A 19243-nucleotide genomic window follows, 5' to 3' on the forward strand; every position below is an offset into this window, starting at 1 on the left:
ACCCAAATGCTCCTGTCTTCAATGAGCAGCTCTTCCTCCTGCCACAGGAACGCATAATTAAATAATTTGTATAGTTAAGTTGGAGAGAGAAGTAGAACCACATTGCTTATACAGCTACAACGTTGTACCACATTTTATCTTGAAAAAAAAAAAAAAAAAGAAATACAGCTCCTGTGCTGAGGTTGATTTCTCCATTGCACGTTTCCTTATTGCAATTTCAATTATATTTTGATTGACTGTGCAGCCCTGGAGTAAGCACTTTCTCATTGTCAGACTTTGTTTTTCTTTACTATTCACAGGCATCTATAATAGAAAATTCATAAACTGATAACTCCACACACACTCTCTGGTTCCAAGGTTATAACAAACAAAAAACAAAGACTTGTCTGTAATTTGGGTGAAGTGACTCAATATGAAAAACATCCTTGTGCAGATATACTGCTCTTATACTTGTCTTGGAAAACAAAAATTGGAGTTGTTCATGTATCCTGAACAACTCCAAATTGAAGTTGACGCTAGCCAAATCCCAGTGCTCTTTAAAGCCTAATGAGTTAATCTGTGGTTGTCAATAGGCAGCCTTTGGCTTTTATTGTTGCCACTGGACCATTGCATCCTGCAGTTTTTGGACCATTATTTGAGTGGAAAGGGAAGATTTTATATTTTTGATCCTGCACAATTTAGTGGAGGAATAACACTTTAATAAAAAGAGCCTTCCATCTTCAAGCATTTTTAGATTCTCTTCCGACAATATGCTCAAACCAGACTTCACTTGGCGAAGACAAACAAAAAAGCAAACAAAGAGAGCTGAAAGTCACAATTACACATACACACACACATGCACACACACACCGAGATCAGACTCTGGCACAGAGCTCACTTGGTGCATCACAGCTTGTAATGCCTATATAAGGATGAAACAAGCACATCACACAGCTCAGATTTCACATTCCTATTGGTCTTTGAGCTTTTGTGTGGCAGAAGATTCCGTGACGCACCTTCATCATACGAGACATACAAACTGTGTGTTTCCAATTGGACGAGGTGGAGCGGTGGGGCCTGAACATGTCTGTGGAACCGGGGCATAATAATGAATTAATGGTTTATTCATGAGAAGAGAAGGGGTGGTGCCAGGGTGTAGGGGTATGCTCCTCTTCCTGTAGTGCGTCACTACTTGGTTACAACTTGTCTCCACCTGCTGCACCCGCCCCCACCCACCTCTGTTCTTTCACTGCCTTCTTCTCACTTGCACAAAAAAAAATCTCTCACTTTCTCACACTCATACGCAAATGTCACGTTCTTTCATCTTTTCGGAGCATCGAGTTTCAGGCTCTTCCGATGGATTCTCTCTCACACATTTGCAATGTGAAGTAGAAATGTGTCACCTCTATTCTCCTATTTGTCTCAGTTCAGTCAGCAGCTGTGACTAAATTCACCAATGTTTCCTTATTCGTGAGCAAATAACTTTTATTTACTGAAACAATATTTGGTTTGGTTCGTCTCCAGTGAGAGGGAAGTAAATAATTTTCATATCGAAGGGATGAAAATAGACACAGACTGCTGTGACAAGACAACACAAAGATGTCTTATGTGCACAGCCATTAGTTTTACATACATGAAACACATGTATGCTTAGAAATGCATGGACATGCTGATGAATGGATGCAAGTACAAGTACAAATGGACAAATATATAAGGGAGTGGAGTTTAAAAGCAATTTAAAGCACATCTATGTAATTAAATGCAACTCAGAACAAGTAACACTGAAAATGAAATAAAAACGGTGAGTCACTTAATCTCTACATTAATATCTCAGGCTCAGGTGTGTGATCTTTCATGATCAAGTCAGACAATGTAAAGGAGACCGTTTGTGCATGAAGATAGATGCAGTTTTAGAGTTTGTGTGCAACAAAAAGCCTTCAAAAGGTTGAAAAGCTATTTATAAGCTATATATAAAGCAACTTGTGGTAAAGAACAGAGCTCACTATTAAAAGGATGATGAAAATCTGAATTTATGCAAAAGAGAGGAGGATGGAGTGATAGCAACAGAAGAGGTGTGACGTTTGAGGCATCTACTTGTATCTCTTCACTGCCGAGAACATTTGGAAGGCTCCAGCGTGCACACACCACGCACGTGCGAGCATACATGCGTTGGCGATGCTTGCCGTTTGCTGGTGCACCTTGAGAGAGGCCCAATAGCTAGACAGGCGTTCTTCATTGCATCATGCAAGCGGCAACCACGCACATGCATGCCTACACAGGCACACACACCTACAGCAAGGGATACAAAACATACACTCTCACTTACAGACCTGCCACATTTTCATTAGGAGGCTTTAAAATATGCTAATTTTTGAAGATGCAAGCAATAGTCTTTTCAAGCGTTTTTCAGCTAATGAAATACGTCACGAACTCTGCTCTGATCCTGTTTTCCCCTGCAAATGTTTTTTGACAAAATGCCACCTTTCCTACAGCAATAGTGATGATATTATACATGAAAATGTTTCAACTCTGACAGCCCCCTGCTCAGCACGTGCAAAGACAACAGCAGACAGATGGGCACGCTTATGTGCAAATATCTCTGATGGATTCTGCCATCATCTGTCAGGTTGTCATTTTCAGTGAGATGATAAAAACAAAATAACAGGAAGGAGGAAGTGGGAATGCAGGACTGGCAGCAAAAACAAAGGAGACAACAGAAAAAAGCAGTCAGCTGCGATTACAGCACTTGTCGTAGGTGATGGTTTGCACTACCATAGGGGGTATCCACCTCTTCATTTCATTGCTGCAAAACCTCACACCTCACCTAACTGTGTCTGTGCTCAATTTTCACCTCATGGTGATGTTAAAGTCAGTGAGCTTATCAGGTGAGATAAATCAAGTAATTTAAACCTTTCAGGTTGCTTAAATCAACCAGGAAATAACAAATTGGACCCCAACTATTCCTAGTAGTGCAGATACGAGGGTCTACAGTCCACGTCAAGTCTTCAAAAACACAGAAAATCTCACTGATGAATTTGCCAAGAAATCAAGGCGTGTTAAGATATGAATTAGGAACTATGCCATCGCACTTTTTACCTATTTGCATGTTGTGTATTCTCAAAAGTTTCTTTGAGTATTTATTATTATTATTATTTATAGTTAATGTTCTGTATCATATATTGTACTTTACTTTTACCATACTTATTGATATTGTTTTATGTTGTTTACACAAAAAGCTTTAACAGGAGGTGCTCAAAAATATAGCTAAGTGTTGTGAGGCTGCTGTTAACTGACAGCCAAACACGTGTAAAGGTACATGGCAACATGCACCAGCGTATAAATGTTTCAACTTGTCAGTATTGACATAAAACACATGCAACTCTCTGCTTGGGACAAGATAAAATAATAAAAAGCAAACCGCCCAAAAGTATTAAAGCTTAATACTCAAACACAAATGTGGTTTGATTGGTGATGACCCGGCAACACAAGCAAAAAAATGTCTTAATAATAATACAAAAAAAAAAAAAAAAGTGTTCACTGAGAACCCCAGTAATTTTAACGCTGAGGGTTTTAGGCCTGATAGCTGACCATGACATCTTTAAAATGTAATGAAAAAGACTTCTTAATCATATAATGCATGACTTGCAGGGTAAATGTAAACTAACTTGAGAAATCCTTCAGGATAAATAACTCATCATTTCCTTCCAAAGTGTGGGAAAACAGGAGTTTGGAAATGAACTCTGCATGCAAGGCTATTTTATGATCAGAGAGAAGCGGCTGTTTGTCCCACAGTAATGTTATTAACTGCCAGAAGGCAAAGAATACAGTATTTCTGGAAAGTAGGGGGTGAGCATGTCTGATCTTCTCTATCTCATATAATCATGATACAGTACCAATAAATTAGTCCTCCCACTCCTCTGTGTCCTAATTTCCCTCTGTGCATCGCTGATTAAAACAGTCACAGAGTCACAGAGCACAAGCTTCATCCGAAACATCTCAGCGAAGCTGCCTCCTTCTTTCATCTTCCTGTCCACGTTTTTCAGACTCACATGGAGCTTCTCCACCTGTTTTCTCTTAATCACAGCTCTCTTTCGTATCCTGCAGCACAGAAAGAAACTTTGTATTCATCCCAACGTCTTCCCACCTCTTTGTCTTGCGCTCTCTCGCTCGCTCTCTCTCTCTCTCTCTCTCTCTCTCTCTCTCTCTCTCTCTCTCTCTCTCTCTCTCTCTCTCTCTCTCTCTCTCTCTCTCTCTCTCTCTCTCTCTCTCTCTCTCTCTCTCTCTCTCTCTCTCTCTCTCTCTCTCTCTCTCTCTCTCTCTCTCTCTCTCTCTCTCTCTCTCTCTCTCTCTCTCTCTCTCTCTCGCTCTCTCTCTCTCTCTCTCTCACACAACACCTCTTCTTTTCTTCTCCTCCTCTTCCATACTAGGGTGTTTCTGTCCTGTTCTTCCGGCGAGGACTGTCCATATCACTGTGGTGTCATTTATGCTCATCTTTCTGTGTTTACCTTATTCCTCTCCAAAGCTTAGATAAATGATAGATGGATTTTTTTTTAGGTCCACGTAAGGATCGACCCATTCCTCATAAACATTGCATATGTAGCTAGTGACAATTCGTTCGTCTATAGTTTTTAATAATTGAGACCAGAATGAGACAACCTATGAGTTTATTGTCTCAGTATTGACATACTGTCTTAAACAGTAACTTTAAGGCTGTATGTGAGAAGGGACATCAATGCTGAGCCTTAAAAGTGCCTTATATCTTGTTACCAGCAGAATTTAACTTGACTGGTTGTGAGAAGAAGTCTGATTCTATTGTAGATTATGGGAACATTTCCTTTTACCTTATCAGTTGAAGTTTCCCAAATGACTTTATTGTCTCTTTCAAGTCTTCAATAATAAAGATAAAAAAGATAAATAGTGAGATAAACCATAAAGATGTGTCTACTGTGTGACTGACAGACTGGACTGGGCACGGTGACGTGCCTGACAATGATGGATCACAGAGCAGGTTATTTCCAGCCCTCACTCAGCCAGACTGGATTCCAAGCATTCCTAGTAGTGCCGATATGAGGGACAATGGTCCATTTCAAAGCTTCAAAAACAGACACAACCAGACAATGTCCAGTGAGAAAAAAATAAATAAAATAAAAAGCATAGTTTTTCCTCTGCATGACTTTGGTCAACATTAAACATCTCAGTTTAGTGACAAATAAAGGCTTATGTGAAATTATATGAAATAAAGGCTTTCAGTGTAATTTTTTTTTTTTTATCATTCTAACTTGAATGAACTATGAGGCTGATTGATGAAATGAATGATGGACCTGGTTCCTTCATACTCATACTCCAAATAAAGTTTATACTGCTTTCAAATGAACAAGCTTTACCCAAAGGTCAGATCACAAACCGATCCACGACATCCACGTGAAGTCAGAGGACTTCAGTGCTGTGCACTTTCATCAAGATAATGTTTGATTTTTAACATGCTGTTCTCTCACTGAAAATGATGATCAAAGTATGTAAACAGGCTTTCCGCCTCCTAAAATATCTGCTGACTTCTTTGTTTACTTTTCTTGGGTGTTTTACTTTCACGTGAAAGTAAGACACTTAAGTCATTCAATACGAAAACGAAAAAGGGCTCCTAAATTCAACTAGAGAGGGTACTGAAATGCTTTTTAGCCTGAGGTTGTTGATCATTAATGCCCGTTACGTCTTACATAAAGTTTGTTAAATGGATTTAGGTTGAAAGGTGATAAACTCCAGTTCCATTATCTTTCCTCCTCCACATTTGTTGGCAATGAACCTGTTTCACCCTGTAACTATCTCCTCTGTAATAGACAGATTCAGCTTATCCATCTTTCACAGTTCACACTGTGTCTCAGTCTGGCTTCGACTTATGCAAAGTAGGGAGACACACCATTTCAAATCCAATAAGAAATCTTAACAAATAAGTGCAGAGCACAGAGCGTGAGTGCTGAACAATAAACAAAGAATAGCAAAGGAAGAACTTGCTTTCATATCACCAGCAGGTATGCTGACAAACAGGTGGGAAGAGAGCACGAGCCAATGACAGGACAGTTTTTATAAGCTGGTAAAGACAAGGCTGACTGCCTGAGTGTGCTGCTAAGTCCTCAGGACATTGCCACGTACACTGCAAGGATCACTTGTAGTATGTGCCCTCTGTCTATAGGAAAAACCTGCATAGCCTGTCGCAGCCATAATTACTAGTTGCACATGCACAAGTTTCTTCTGGTGTCAGTCTTCTTCTGAGTGTTACCAACTGGTAGGTTAACTGGTTAACTTCTTGCCATGTAGCTCAGAAGCTGATGATTTATTTGGAAACTGGATTCATACTCAAACGTTTGGCAGAGTGCATCATGTGGATGTGGTTAAGTGAATAAAATGAACAAAAAAAAAATCTCTCATTTCAAAATTTTGCCAACATGAAGTCAGAGATGGGAGACCAAAGCTTTTCACGGGTGTGAACACCCTTCAAGGTCGAACCTCTTTCATTTCATTCCCTTGAAAACTCAATGCATAGGACTGCGTCACACTTTAAGGTTGCACTGCAGACAGTTTGCGGGTGACTAATTCTCAAAAGGAAGTGGGAGAAACAGCAGCTAACGCAACTTGACCAGAGGCATGGCGGGGGAACATTGAAATGACAGACAGCACAGAGACCTTCACACTATAGCCCACTCAGCACAAACTGAACATCTTGGGCCTCCCGGGGTTTCAACTCAGTGTAACGCTAACCAACAAACATAGCAAGGACAGTTGTTTCCCTGCAGTGTGAGTGAGAGAACTGCTGCTGCTCTGAGGAAACTGTGTTCCTGGCTCTGATCCAGTTCTCTCTTCTCCTTTTTACTGAGAGCAAAGTAATTACCATAAATGACTGAAGTCTTAAATGGCTGCTGGAGATCACTATCTCCTGAATTGCCTGGAGAAAAGTCTTTGTTTAGAATTTCTTTTTGTTCCTCGGTCAGACCCTTGAATAAGTTTATTTGCTGCATTCCCATGTAGTTGTAATTGTTTGATTTCAGCTGGACATCATTCACATCCTTGTAAAGCCAAACATATAAAATTGGCCTAAACTAATCCAGACACTGCACCATTGCACTATTTTTGAGATTTTGACAGTTCTCCTATTTTAAAGGTGTGGGTTGCTTAGTCAGAATTTGCTCATATAAATTATGATTTTTTTCCATCCTCTGTGGGAAGGTTTTATGGATGGTGGTACACAATTTGCATAGTTCAGATTTTGCTGCATAAAGAAAATGTGTCTTCCTGTAATGGCTTTAGCTGTGGGTGCCTTTTGAGTTTTCTGAGTCACCAGCTAAATTAAGTTACAAACAACATATCTCTCATGCCACTGCAACTCCAGGATAAATAAATGTCTAAATTTGTCCGGGGGAACACTAGATATGGATGATCCGAGTGTGGCGAATCAGTCAGAGGCTTAAAAGATATCACAGGCTGACAGGAAACTCTTGGCTGACCTTGGAATCAATACACACAAAAGATAAAAAAGTAGCAAAATTTTTTTCTGGAAAGGATCAAAAGCTGAAGCAACAACCAACAGGCAGGAAGCTCTTTCTAAATACTGACCTTGGTCAGTTTACGACTAGACTGAGAAATTTGGGCTACATGATGAAACAATCGCTCATGTTAGAGGCTTGAATTACTTAAATGAATGATACCCTGCTTTATGATGAGCAGTAAAATGTTTCAGCTTTAGAGGAACAGGTCATCAATTTGGAAATTGTCCGACACTTTTGTAGCTGAGTGTTAAATGCATTGATTATGTGTAAATACCGGGGATGAGCCATCAGCATCTGTTCAGCCATCTACATATCTATTCGTACTCGGAGGGGGCGGGACTTGAACCAGAAATGGGCGTGGTTAGCGCGAAAGTTGTATTTTTAAGCCTGAAATTGATCTGGGTTGATCAGAAGTTGCCATATTTATTGTAAGCCTCAATATTTTTTTTTTTATTCACAGCTTAATTTGCATTACACCAAGTTAAGAAGAGAGAGCCGACCGGAAAAAAAACCTGACCCGGTGAAGAAACGCGATGAAGCTGTCTGTCACAGAAAGGTTTTTACCCCATAACCCCATAAAGAGGGGCAGATTTGAAGCGTTTGGGTTATAAAAAGCTATTTTAAAAGCATGATGTATCCTAACTTTTTTAACTCTGTCAGGTTAAATGATGATCTTACCGAGGACTCCATCAGGTAGATGTAAATGTCCGGCCGTTCAGTGGGATCATTTCTCCATGAAGATGAAGGCAAACAGAAGGGACAATGAGAAGGACCCACATGTGTGAGTTTTTCATTGTACAGTTTTTCCTCCGGTACAGCTGGTGTGTTAAAATACTCCTCTGACATGTTGAAATAATGTTTTAAGCTGACCTCTGGACAGCGTTTTTTAAATTGTGCCGCCGATAGTTTTCACTTCCGGTGGGCGCGGCCTTCGGAGTATGACGCGTTTCTCTCTGTCCTATCACAGGACGCCCTGAGGAGGCTTTTCCTTCAGCTCAGCAGGATTTTGACTCGTATTAACTCGTTTGGTACTCATTTAACTGAATGAAACCTCATAAATTCAATAATTTCTCATCATCATTTACTATTTGTCTATTATACAAATATACGTATATACTTACATTTTCTAATCAACACTCATCTGTGTCTTTTATTGCTTTGTTTTGTTTGTACGAAATGATGCTGTTATGATTAGTGACATTCACTTTCTACACCCACTCTCAAATGCATTTCTAGAATGATACCTTTAACAATGCTCCCAAGAGTCTGGTTAACTAGCAATTAAATATAAGCAGCCTGCTGAAATCAATACATGTTCAGAACAGGTAATATACAGTCCAAGATTATTCATTGCGTTGACTATCATTGTTCTTGTAATTGCTTAAAACTCAAAAAATTCTGTTAAGGCTATTAGTCTCGAAGAATTATTTTTATATCATGGATTCCCTCAAGAGACAAGGAGAGTACAGCACAGACCAAAAGGGTTCAACAAACAAGAATAATTATGATTGATTCAATTCAGATCATGCAGGAAAAGTGTGTGGTAGTGAGTGGGAGACAGCTGTGCTTATGGAGCACAAAATGAGAGATGATGAATTTGTGTGAGTGTGCTTGTGTTTGTGGCCTTTTAAGTCAATATTTATAAAACTATTTAGAAAGATTTTTTCATTCATGATCACTGATTTTTCATTATTGATAGATGTAACTTCAGATTTATTTATTTATTTTCCCCCTTGTGTTCCTGCTTTGCTTCACTTGTGTGTTACCTATTAGATGCAGATTTTTAATGGAGCCTGTTTCCTTTTCCATGTAATAGGAACAAAGATTGCTTTCAGATCAGATTGCACTGACACACATCTAATTTTGAGCTGTGCTCCTGCTAACAGAATCAGTATTGGAAACACTTTTTTAATCTCCAGAGGTAACTGCTGCTCGGTAGCTTTTCTTGTGAATGACTTTTGATGGTGCAGCTTTTGCCTTTTTTCTTTGCTCTGGCCATTCAAGCTTCTTTGAATTCCAAAATGTGTGTCTATGTGTCAAAATAATTTCACATGCATCATAATTGGCGTCATCATAGCTAAATATAAAATCCAACTGGTCCCACCCTCATGCCACATTTGGCCTTGTCTGATATAAACTGAGTCTTTTTAATCTCCCCAGACCCGTTGAGAGTCCTTGGAGTAGGAATGAGTCACTCTCCTCCAGTTTCCAAGCTCCCACCAAGCCTCTCGCCTTCTGCCATCACCATCATGGTCTATTTACATTTTCTGGAAATTGGAATCTGGAAAGTGACTGTATCACAGTAACTGCACTAATGGATAAACCGTATCTTAAGCCCTGGGTCAACATAGAAGCAGTTTGTGTTTTTGTATTGCTGTTGTGGTTAACAAAAATCCCCCCCCCCCCCCCTTCCTTTGGCTCAATAAGCAGCCAACCATTAGCCTTTGGCAATATTTGCTGGCCATCCACTGCTGACATTATCTGATCTGTGGCAACTGAGGCAATAAAAAAAAGGGAGAAATACACACACACACACACACACACGCATACTATTTTTCTGTGCATATTTTTAGATGGTAGACACTAAATGTTTGTATTGTTGTAGAAGTGTGTATTTTGAAATTCACTTGAGTTACATAAACCAGGAAGCAGGAAGTAGCATTCAAAAGAAGACCTGATGGCACTTGTTCATCATCTCATTGCTATAGGGGATGTGAATTCCTTGGCTAGGATTAGCTGTAAATGCTACACGTCTTACATGCTGAGCGATTTTATGTTCACTTTCCTACGTTTCTGTGAAAGTTGTTGCCTAATGCGTTCAAGCATGAGACAACAGCTGTAAATGTACCTGCTAATCACCTCCTTTACTGGTCTATTACATGAATGTTTTCATACATACCTTTTGCATACCTGGGGGTTACAATATTAACATTGCACAAGCAATAGTTGTCTATGAAGCTTTTTTTGTTAGTTTTCTATCTCTAGTTTCACTCCTTTTCAATATTGCGAGCTGATGAGACTTACTTGAAATGCTTACTCTGAAAATGCTAAAGCAGTAAGCACACCCATTTCCTGCCTCCTGAAAAACATGTTTGGACATACACACCTACACAGAAACTCACATACACACATATACACGCAACATACAGAGCAAGTTAACATTAATGAGGAAAGAAACTGGCAGCAGCTTTATAACAAATTTTTAGTTGGATATGGCACAAAAAGTGCAGAGAAAAGACGACAACATACTTAACTTTGGACAGATGAATACATTTCATAATGTAGTTGTACGTGAGTTTACACCCGTGGACAGAGTGGCGGTACATCAGATCTTTTACGAAGGCATCATGGAGATGATACCAGACAGAGCTTTCAGAGGCTTAAAGTATCATCCTGAGAGTCTCCTGCTCTACTTTGCTGCGACAGGTAAATTAAATGCATACATTCCACTGACTGCTTCTGCTGTTACGATATTTAAATAAAGGAGTGGTTGCAGATTTCCTGATCAGCCTTGAGCCTGTTAAAAAAAAAAAAAAAAAACAGAACACCCACAACTGGGACATTGTAAAAGTGTATTTAGTGTATTAGGCTAGCGCACTGCTGCAAAAACAGTATTATAATAGTTAAAATACTACAACATTACTTTTCCTTTCACATGTTTGTCCATATCTTATCTCTGGCAGTTCTGTGCTTTGTTATGACCATGTGTTGGTGCGTGATAGCAATCATCCCAGCAATCGTGCTCTGTGGACGCTATTTCTATACCAGGCAAGTGGTCCATGGATTCCTGGAACAAACCATGAGCAAGGACATGGGTGACATTGAAGGATTTTACATGAAACCAACAGGTATGAAGTGCTTTTTTGTAGTTTTGCTTACATAAAATTTTCATAAAATCACAAGTTTTATAGAGCATCTTTTCTCACCACAATATATACATATATATAACATATACATGAATATAGTTATCAAGCAACATCTATCCCATCTCTGTATAAGCTGTGTTACCTTTTCAAGACCTAAAATACATTCATCATCTACCAAAAAGATGGTAGATGATGTAGGCTATCATGAGATTATACATTTAAATTAGATACAATGAGGACTTACTTTGCCATGGAGACTGCAACTGTGCAACAAGGAAGCTTGTTGGTTTTCTAATAGGACATTAAATATTTTGCTTTTAATTATTTCAAACATTCAAATGCTTTTGGGTGAAACATAGCTTCTGAGGATAGAAAATTTAAGGTAATCATTGTGCTGTCCACCAAATTGAGATTAAAACAGGGATTATATATCCAATAGTAATTAACATTGCATCTGAGAGGAAAAAAAGAAAATATAATAAATTGGATTGTATCAATTACACAATTAAAACTGAAAATTTGCAGCAACATTGTTGCTAAAATTGGCCTGTCTAAATAACATGCATGATAATGGATATAAAAATACGGATTACAAACCCACATCAGGCTCATTCTCGTTCTCTTACTTGATGTTTGCTGTCATTCAACATGCTTGTGTTGTTTGTTTCTTGCTCTCCACATCAGGCTGCTGTATGTGGGTGGCAGTGTTGGATGGCAAAGTGGTGGGTATGGTAGCAGCAGTCGGCCAGCAGAAGTCAGGAGGTGTTGTTGAGTTGCAGCGGATGTCTGTGGACCGGAGGTTTCGGCGGTTTGGAATTGGGCTTGCGCTTGGGCGGAAGCTCCTAGATTTTGCTGCTGCTCAAGGGTACGTCTCTGTGGTGCTGTCAACTACCAGTTACAGACCGGCGGCTCACCGGCTCTACAAGCGGCTGGGTTTCCGCTGTGTGGAGACCACCAATGGGTACATCACACCTGGTGCCAGACAATCCCTACTGGGAAAAATATTCTACAGAGTCCGCAATCACGTCTACACATTGGATGTGAAGGATATTAACATCAGTATGATTAGTCAACACTAATCTTTGTGAAAGGGAACCAATTTATTGGGAAACAGTAGTGTTGGGGTTTCAGTTTAAATAATCCTCTGAAGTTTATTGTTGTGTCGTAATTCAAAGAAGGCTGTACTCGGAGGCCAATTGGATCACAGCAGTGTGACTAGGCTGGACTAGTCCAATTTTCAAGAATATTTCAAATGCAGACTTGTTTTCCTGGCGAACAAACTCCATTTGGTAAATCCTTTATGGCCCAACCTATTAAATTATTATTTATTTTGTGCCAATAAATAGAATGTCCGAGAAAAATATGGAAAGAAATGATTTCTAATATAAATACATTGTTTAAGTTCAATTCAATTGCTGTTTGTAACAACTGTTTAAACCTAAGGCCTGAACTGACTAAAATTGACAGGATTTATTGATATTGTACACTACGGTAACTCATTTTATCAACTTTTCTGCATGACCAGAACCTTTGACTTCTATGCTCACATTGAATCAAACAGACACAACGTGGGGTTGCCTAAGGAACTCTAGTTTTACTGAAGAGGGAGATCTACAGTCAGTCTACAGCAATCTGTCATTGTAAAACACCTTCCACAAAAAAAAAAAAAAAAAAAAAAAAAAGAGATAAAATTGTAATATAGCACAGATGCGCACATACGCAATCACATTTATGGATCTGGAATGTATCCAATTCATTTACATGATTAATACTGACAAAAATCTGCCACCATATGTAACCGTTTTGCAGCTAAAGCAGGTTGAATTCATGCATTGTAAAACATGATTCTGTTGGTGCTCTAAGAAATAAAGCTCATTACCAACTACACAGCAACCTGTTGCTGTGTGTACTGCAATTGTGTCCTATGAACACTCATTTCATATGCAGATGAGATAGCAGATGGATCTAGCTGTTTCAACAGCTCTGTTGTTGCTATATAAAGTCACAGAAAAACGTTACTTGGATCACTCAATATTAAAATAAAAACACAAAAGAGAAATGTTTTTTTTGCTCCACAGATAATGAGCTTTGAGGTGTAGTTACAGTCATATATCCTGTAAGGACCTCGTCCTTTGATACTTCCAGTTGTCAGTCACATCTGTTCTGCCCCTGAACATCAGGAATATAAAAAAAAAACAACAACAAAACTGATTTCTGGGAACAACATGAAACACCAAAATTAATATGAAAGGGTCCATAAACCACCTTTGAGTTAACAGATCATGACTGAGGCCAAAGCAGCAATCCATTCTCCCCTTAGTGTGGTTCTTTTTTTTTCTGTCCTGTATGTTCAGGATGGGTTGAGTAAAATGCAGAATGCTGATTTGCATTTTATTTGTATCATATTCTAAGGCTGACCTGACTACACGAGCAGTTCAATAGGTACGTGTGGACGTGTTACAAAGGCTGCAAGGTTTACAGCTTTTGAAATGACAGCACCTGTCTGATCAATTATTTTTATATATATATATACATATATATGCATAGAATGATTAAAAACAGGATGTGATATGTTTCAAACTGGCAAACAGACCTGACTCAGATATTTCCAGACCACAGAAAAAATAAATAGATAACCTGCATGTTCAGCATTTTTATGACTTGTGTAATATCCTCTTCCTCAAGAAATAATTTAGCACAGTGAAACTGGCAAACAGTTGCGGCTGCACCACATAGAGAACTCAGACAAACATGTTACTATTCAGTTGAACGAAGTGCCACTGTGGCCTGCGACGTGGCAGCTGTTGATATCTAACCATCCACACGCACTTGTTTAACAAATTAGCCCATTCTGCTGTATAAACAAGTCAACTGCGGTAATTAGAAATGCTGCAAAAGTATCTAAGGATTTGGCACCTAGAAATCTAGAGGAGCCCATCAGGGGCACCTGACTCTGTAATGACCTGCCCAAGAAGAACAGGAATCAGGCTTTAAAATCACATCTGAAAACTAATTTTTATAGATTTGCTTTAAAGTGGTGTTGTCTTTTTATACCGTTTCACTTTGTCTGAGCCTTTTTTACACTTTGATCTCTTATCTCATATCATTAACATTACTATGGTTGTTATTATTATTATTATTTAATTCCTGTGTGTGTTCCCTGTACTCTGTCTGTCTGTCTGCATGGTTCTTACTACCCGTTTTATTTTGGAACATTTAGTTTTATTTTTTACCAATGATTGATTCATATGTCAATGCATTTTGCAAATTTAGTTTTTAAAGTTGCGATATAAATACAGTTGTTCATTATTATTATTATTATTATTATTATTATTATTATTATTATTATTATTCAGAAGAAGGCTCTTGCTCCGCCTACTAACCAACCCTCAAAAGTAAACCTCACAAGGGTTTATTGGTTTTGTGACATTTGTGAGACAGTTGTAGGATGTTATGAGGTTAGGTTTTACTTTTTGCAGAACTAACTAATTTGTTAATATTTTCTGTTCTCTGGGATATCTCTATAAGCCCAGGTAAGATTTCTTTCCTTTATTTCTTGCATTCATGGAATTCAGTGGATTATCATCTACTGTTATACTGCACAAACAGCAAACCTAGAAAAGCTGCAGTTTCATCACTTTAACAGTGACTGAATGGAAATGTTTTGTTCCTTGGAAAAGGTCTCACCTACAGATATTATTGTGAAGAATCTATCAGGGATTTAGCAAGTTAATACTGTCGTGTTTTTTTGTTTTCCCCAGCAGTTGCAGAGATGAGTGTGGAGTACGATGTTGCTACAGGGACAAAGATGGACATTGAAGACAGTAAAATTGGATATAAGCAACTTTTAGCAGGTGGCAGCAATGTCCGTAATTCAGGTATGAAGATATTACAGAGCTGAACTTTCAATGCCCAAAACTTAACTGCTTTAATGTCAATACTCTTGGAAATACTCAAGGTAGCTGCTTTACACACTCCACTTTGGTGAATCTGCAAAAGTGTCTATTCTAAAGACTATTTTAAAGATATACCAATATATTCATAGAGTTGTTGAATGGGATAAAGTATGTTGATTCTTCAGCTGTTTCTTAATTCTTGGGATTACCAGAAAGCAGTCATTTCTATCTAATTGTATTAACCATACACATCATCATAATTTTACCTCAAAATCATTTAGTAAATGAATCATAAACCCAAATGTTAGAATGAATACAGCCATTATTTTACATTTTATATTTTCTTTTGTTCCCCATTTTATGCAAATTATAGAAAAAGTGAATTAGGATCTGTGTATGCATGTGTACATGTAATTCACTGCTTTATCTTGATATAAATCCTCTCCATAGTGTTTTGCAGTGCTGAAAAACACTGACCCAAAGGTTCCTCAGATCATGCCATCAGTTTTGTTTTGCTTTTTTCTAATTTGGTTTCTGTCCCTTAGTTAATGCGTTGAGAAACAGCCCTTACAAGGTTGCTTCAGTTTTCCTCGGGTTGCTCTGTGTTGCCCTGTTGGCTGCCGTCTTAGGTCAGAGTGTCCACTGTGAGTCCGCCGCCGTCACTTCTGTCAAATATTCATGTGTTTTAGGAAGTGGACAAATGTTAAAGTAAAATGATTGATTCTGTTTTTTTTTTTTTTTTCTCTTCAGACGGAAATGTAGAGCAACAGCAGCAAAATAGCTTAAAAGCCATGAGTCAAGAAAAAGAGAACTTGCAAGAAAACTTGAAGACAGCGCAGAACGAGAAAAGTATTGCTGCATTCCGACATAATCAGTTAAAGCTAACTTGTGATCGAACTCTCACAAGGAAAGACCAATTACAGACAAACAATAATTTACTGACTGAAGAGACAAACAAACTTCGACTTAGTCAAAGTCAGTTAGAGACCAGTAATGCTGCTTTAAGCAAAGAGCTTGAAAAACTGAAAGCCAGTGAAAAACTTTTGGAAACCAATAACAATGCCCTGTCCAGAGCCCAAGACCTGCTACAAAAGCAGCACGATTTAGTGGTCAAGCGCAAAAATGAGTTACAGTCCAATGTTGACTCAGTGACCAGGGAGAAGAACAATTTACAGAACAAATTAAATAATGTGACCAGGTCAAAAGAGCAGCTGCAGTTGAGTTACAACGACTTGGTTAAGGACATAGAGCGTTTACAGGGCCAATACAACTTCTCTAACAGTGAAAAAGGCAAGTTGGCAAGCAGTCACCAGAACCTGACAATAGAAAAAGAGGCTCTGCAGGCCACTTGTAATGCATTGAAAAAAGCAGCAGATAAGGTGCAGGAAAGTTATGCGTCCTTGCTTCTGGAAAAAAATGAGCTTGAAAACAGCTGCCAAAACGTGACTGTGGAGAAAGACAAGCTGAAGGTGAAAATCGAGAACTTGACTGTTGAGAGAGATCTTCTACAGCAGGCAGCTGAGAAACTGAATGAAACAATCCAAGGTAAGCCAAAAGAAACTGTTGTTTTTTTTTGTTGTTGTTGTTTTTTGTTTTTTATTTTCAAGAGAAGAAAAATGCAATGGCGATGCCATGGGAAGTCAATGCTTGTTTGTCTCTGCGCACTAATCAATCAATATTTCCTATTCTCAGCAAAGAAGTGTCCCGTTGGATGGCATAGGTTTGAGTACAGCTGCTACTTTGTTTCTGTCAGCAAGAAAACCTGGAGTAAGAGCCGAGAATTCTGTCAGAATGTAGGAGCGGACCTGGCAATCATAAAGAGTCTCGATGAAATGGTTTGTGTACTATATTATATCTCTAAATATGAGTCACCGTGACTAAATGTTGAAAGGAATTTCACTTCATTAAAGCTTTAGTAATTAATTGTTGCAAATGGATCAATAGATTATTTGTAAAGTGAAAGTGGTGCTGAGCGAAAAAAGCATATCATAAAAATGTTGACGTCACAGTTACAACTGGCTTCACAAAGTTTTTTAGCATCTGTCAAACCAGTAGCCAGGAACTAGCACGCCTCTCCGGTGGGATGTCTGTCAAATAAATTACATAAATTACTTAACAGTTGGGTTTTTTAGTTTATTTTTTGTCCCTGGCAGTTTGAGTTTCCTGCTAAATGTCTTCTTAATGTCAACTCATCCATTGTTAATTTCACAATCTTGCGTTGCTTTTAGATATTTGTTTCACAGTGCCTCATCTGCGACATTACATATTAAATGCTAAAAAGTGAATTAAAGGCATGTATTTGAAGACTGCAGTAACGCTGAAGTTTCTTCCATCCAGACTTTCATCACCGGATTGTTTAAGTCTGATAAAGAGCTGTGGATTGGACTGACCGATGGCGTACAGGAAGGAAAGTGGAAATGGGTGGATGGGACACCGCTGACCACTGCGTAAGACACTAAATTACCATACTCTAATATTCCTAAATACAACTCTTGGGAATGTCAACTCCACCTATGGACTGTTGTTCTTATTTTGGCTGTCTTTCCTTGTCCTGCAGATACTGGGGTAAAGGCCAGCCCAACAGCCATTCGGGGAGGAACCAGGACTGTGTGGAGGTCTGGCACCGTGTGTCCGGCAGAGGGGACTGGAATGATGAGAACTGTGACACAGATCAAAACTGGATCTGTGAGATGTAATCTTCCCTAACAGGTCCACTATTGTGCTAATAACCATTCTGTAATATTGATGTGGAAAAAAAAGTTTGGGAAATAGCTAAAGCCAAAGATTGAGCGGGTTAGTAGTTTAGCTTCTCTGAATTTCCATGCTATAGAAACTTTTCTCTTTAGTGAGTAATTTGTGCTTCTTCAACTGTAACTGCCATTTAAGAAAAGACTTATAATAGCTACCTAATTAAAATTTGACTTTTATACAGAGAGCAACACCTTTAGATTATTTGCTGGTGTAATCAGCTGACAAATGAATAATGAATAGTTTTTTCCACTAATATCCATTGAATTAATTCTTTTACTTCTGAAATCTGTGTGTTCTGTGAAGTTGTGTTTTTGTGTGCTTTCAGATCATTCTTTGAACTTATCCTATACCCTGCACTAACAGCTAGTGTTATAGCTGGTTATTTGATTTCATACAGTTTTCTTATTTTTTAATAGTTGTGGTACACTGGAACTGTGTACTTGTAATAAAAAAAAATTGGATTAACTATACCCGAGGCGCCAGATTGCTTTGCCGTCCCTCAACTCAACCTGCCGATCTCGGCTCTGTGTCTCCTTTGTGATTACACAATCAATTAAAACTATAAAATATAAAAATATGAACCATTTTTTAGTTTAGTTCATTTTTAGCCAAGGTTCATTCAGAGCAGAAATGTCTTTAAAAGGTAAATTGTATTAAGTACTTGACAGTGGGAGGAAACCAGAGTACCCAGTTTCCTCCCACCAAACAAAGACATCATATTTAGGTTAACTGGTGACTCTAAATGAATGAATGAATGTCCGCGTCAGTTCAACTGCACAGTCACATGCAGCCCTTAAGATTTTAGAACACAAAATTTAGACATAAAAATACAATACTTAACAATTTCTCACACAGGGAGAATAAGGAATGTCTTATCTCAACACAAAAGTTAAACATGACCAGGTGAACAAACTTGTTCAGAACTCTGCTTTGCTCCACGGGGGTTGGAACTGAAGTAACGAGGAGAAAATTGTAAAACAAGCAATAAGAAAATCAGAAGCATAAATTTATGGGAGTAAATCTCACTGATGTTGTGGGGACTTCATATTATAATCCCGGTAATTTATGCAATGACAGGCTCAGCTATTTTTTCCCAGCATTCATTTTCTCTTGTGGCAGCTGGAACTGTGTAACATTTTGTTGAATTATTGACTTACAGCATTCATATTTTGTAGCTTGCTCCTACATTATGAAATATGCAGCTTTGTGTCTT

At 38.5% G+C, this 19243-nt stretch overlaps 2 protein-coding genes across 3 annotated transcripts; both read left to right on the plus strand.

The window, feature by feature from the left end:
• The first annotated feature begins 10624 nt into the window (after window positions 1-10624).
• On the plus strand, window positions 10625-13074 carry LOC115046730 (N-acetylaspartate synthetase-like). The gene is made up of 3 exons (XM_029507298.1): window positions 10625-10943; window positions 11201-11365; window positions 12068-13074. The coding sequence occupies exons 1-3, from the start codon at window positions 10730-10732 to the stop codon at window positions 12460-12462; spliced, it is 774 nt and encodes a 257-aa protein (XP_029363158.1). The 5' UTR covers window positions 10625-10729; the 3' UTR covers window positions 12463-13074.
• Window positions 13075-14795: 1721 nt separating this feature from the next.
• LOC115045879 (C-type lectin domain family 4 member M-like) lies at window positions 14796-18500 on the plus strand. 2 transcript variants are annotated; one of them, XM_029505833.1, is made up of 7 exons: window positions 14796-14916; window positions 15145-15261; window positions 15825-15923; window positions 16030-16824; window positions 16972-17114; window positions 17617-17726; window positions 17837-18500. In XM_029505833.1, exons 2-7 carry the CDS (start codon window positions 15156-15158, stop codon window positions 17973-17975), a joined length of 1392 nt encoding a protein of 463 aa, XP_029361693.1. In that variant the 5' UTR covers window positions 14796-14916; window positions 15145-15155; the 3' UTR covers window positions 17976-18500. The 2 variants fall into 2 exon arrangements, with proteins under 2 accessions (XP_029361693.1, XP_029361702.1); XM_029505842.1 differs by having other exon boundaries at window positions 14797-14916; window positions 15148-15261.
• Window positions 18501-19243: the final 743 nt, after the last annotated feature.

The sequence above is a fragment of the Echeneis naucrates genome, chromosome 1 (genome assembly GCF_900963305.1).
Source record: "Echeneis naucrates chromosome 1, fEcheNa1.1, whole genome shotgun sequence".
Classification (NCBI taxonomy): Eukaryota; Metazoa; Chordata; class Actinopteri; order Carangiformes; family Echeneidae; genus Echeneis; species Echeneis naucrates.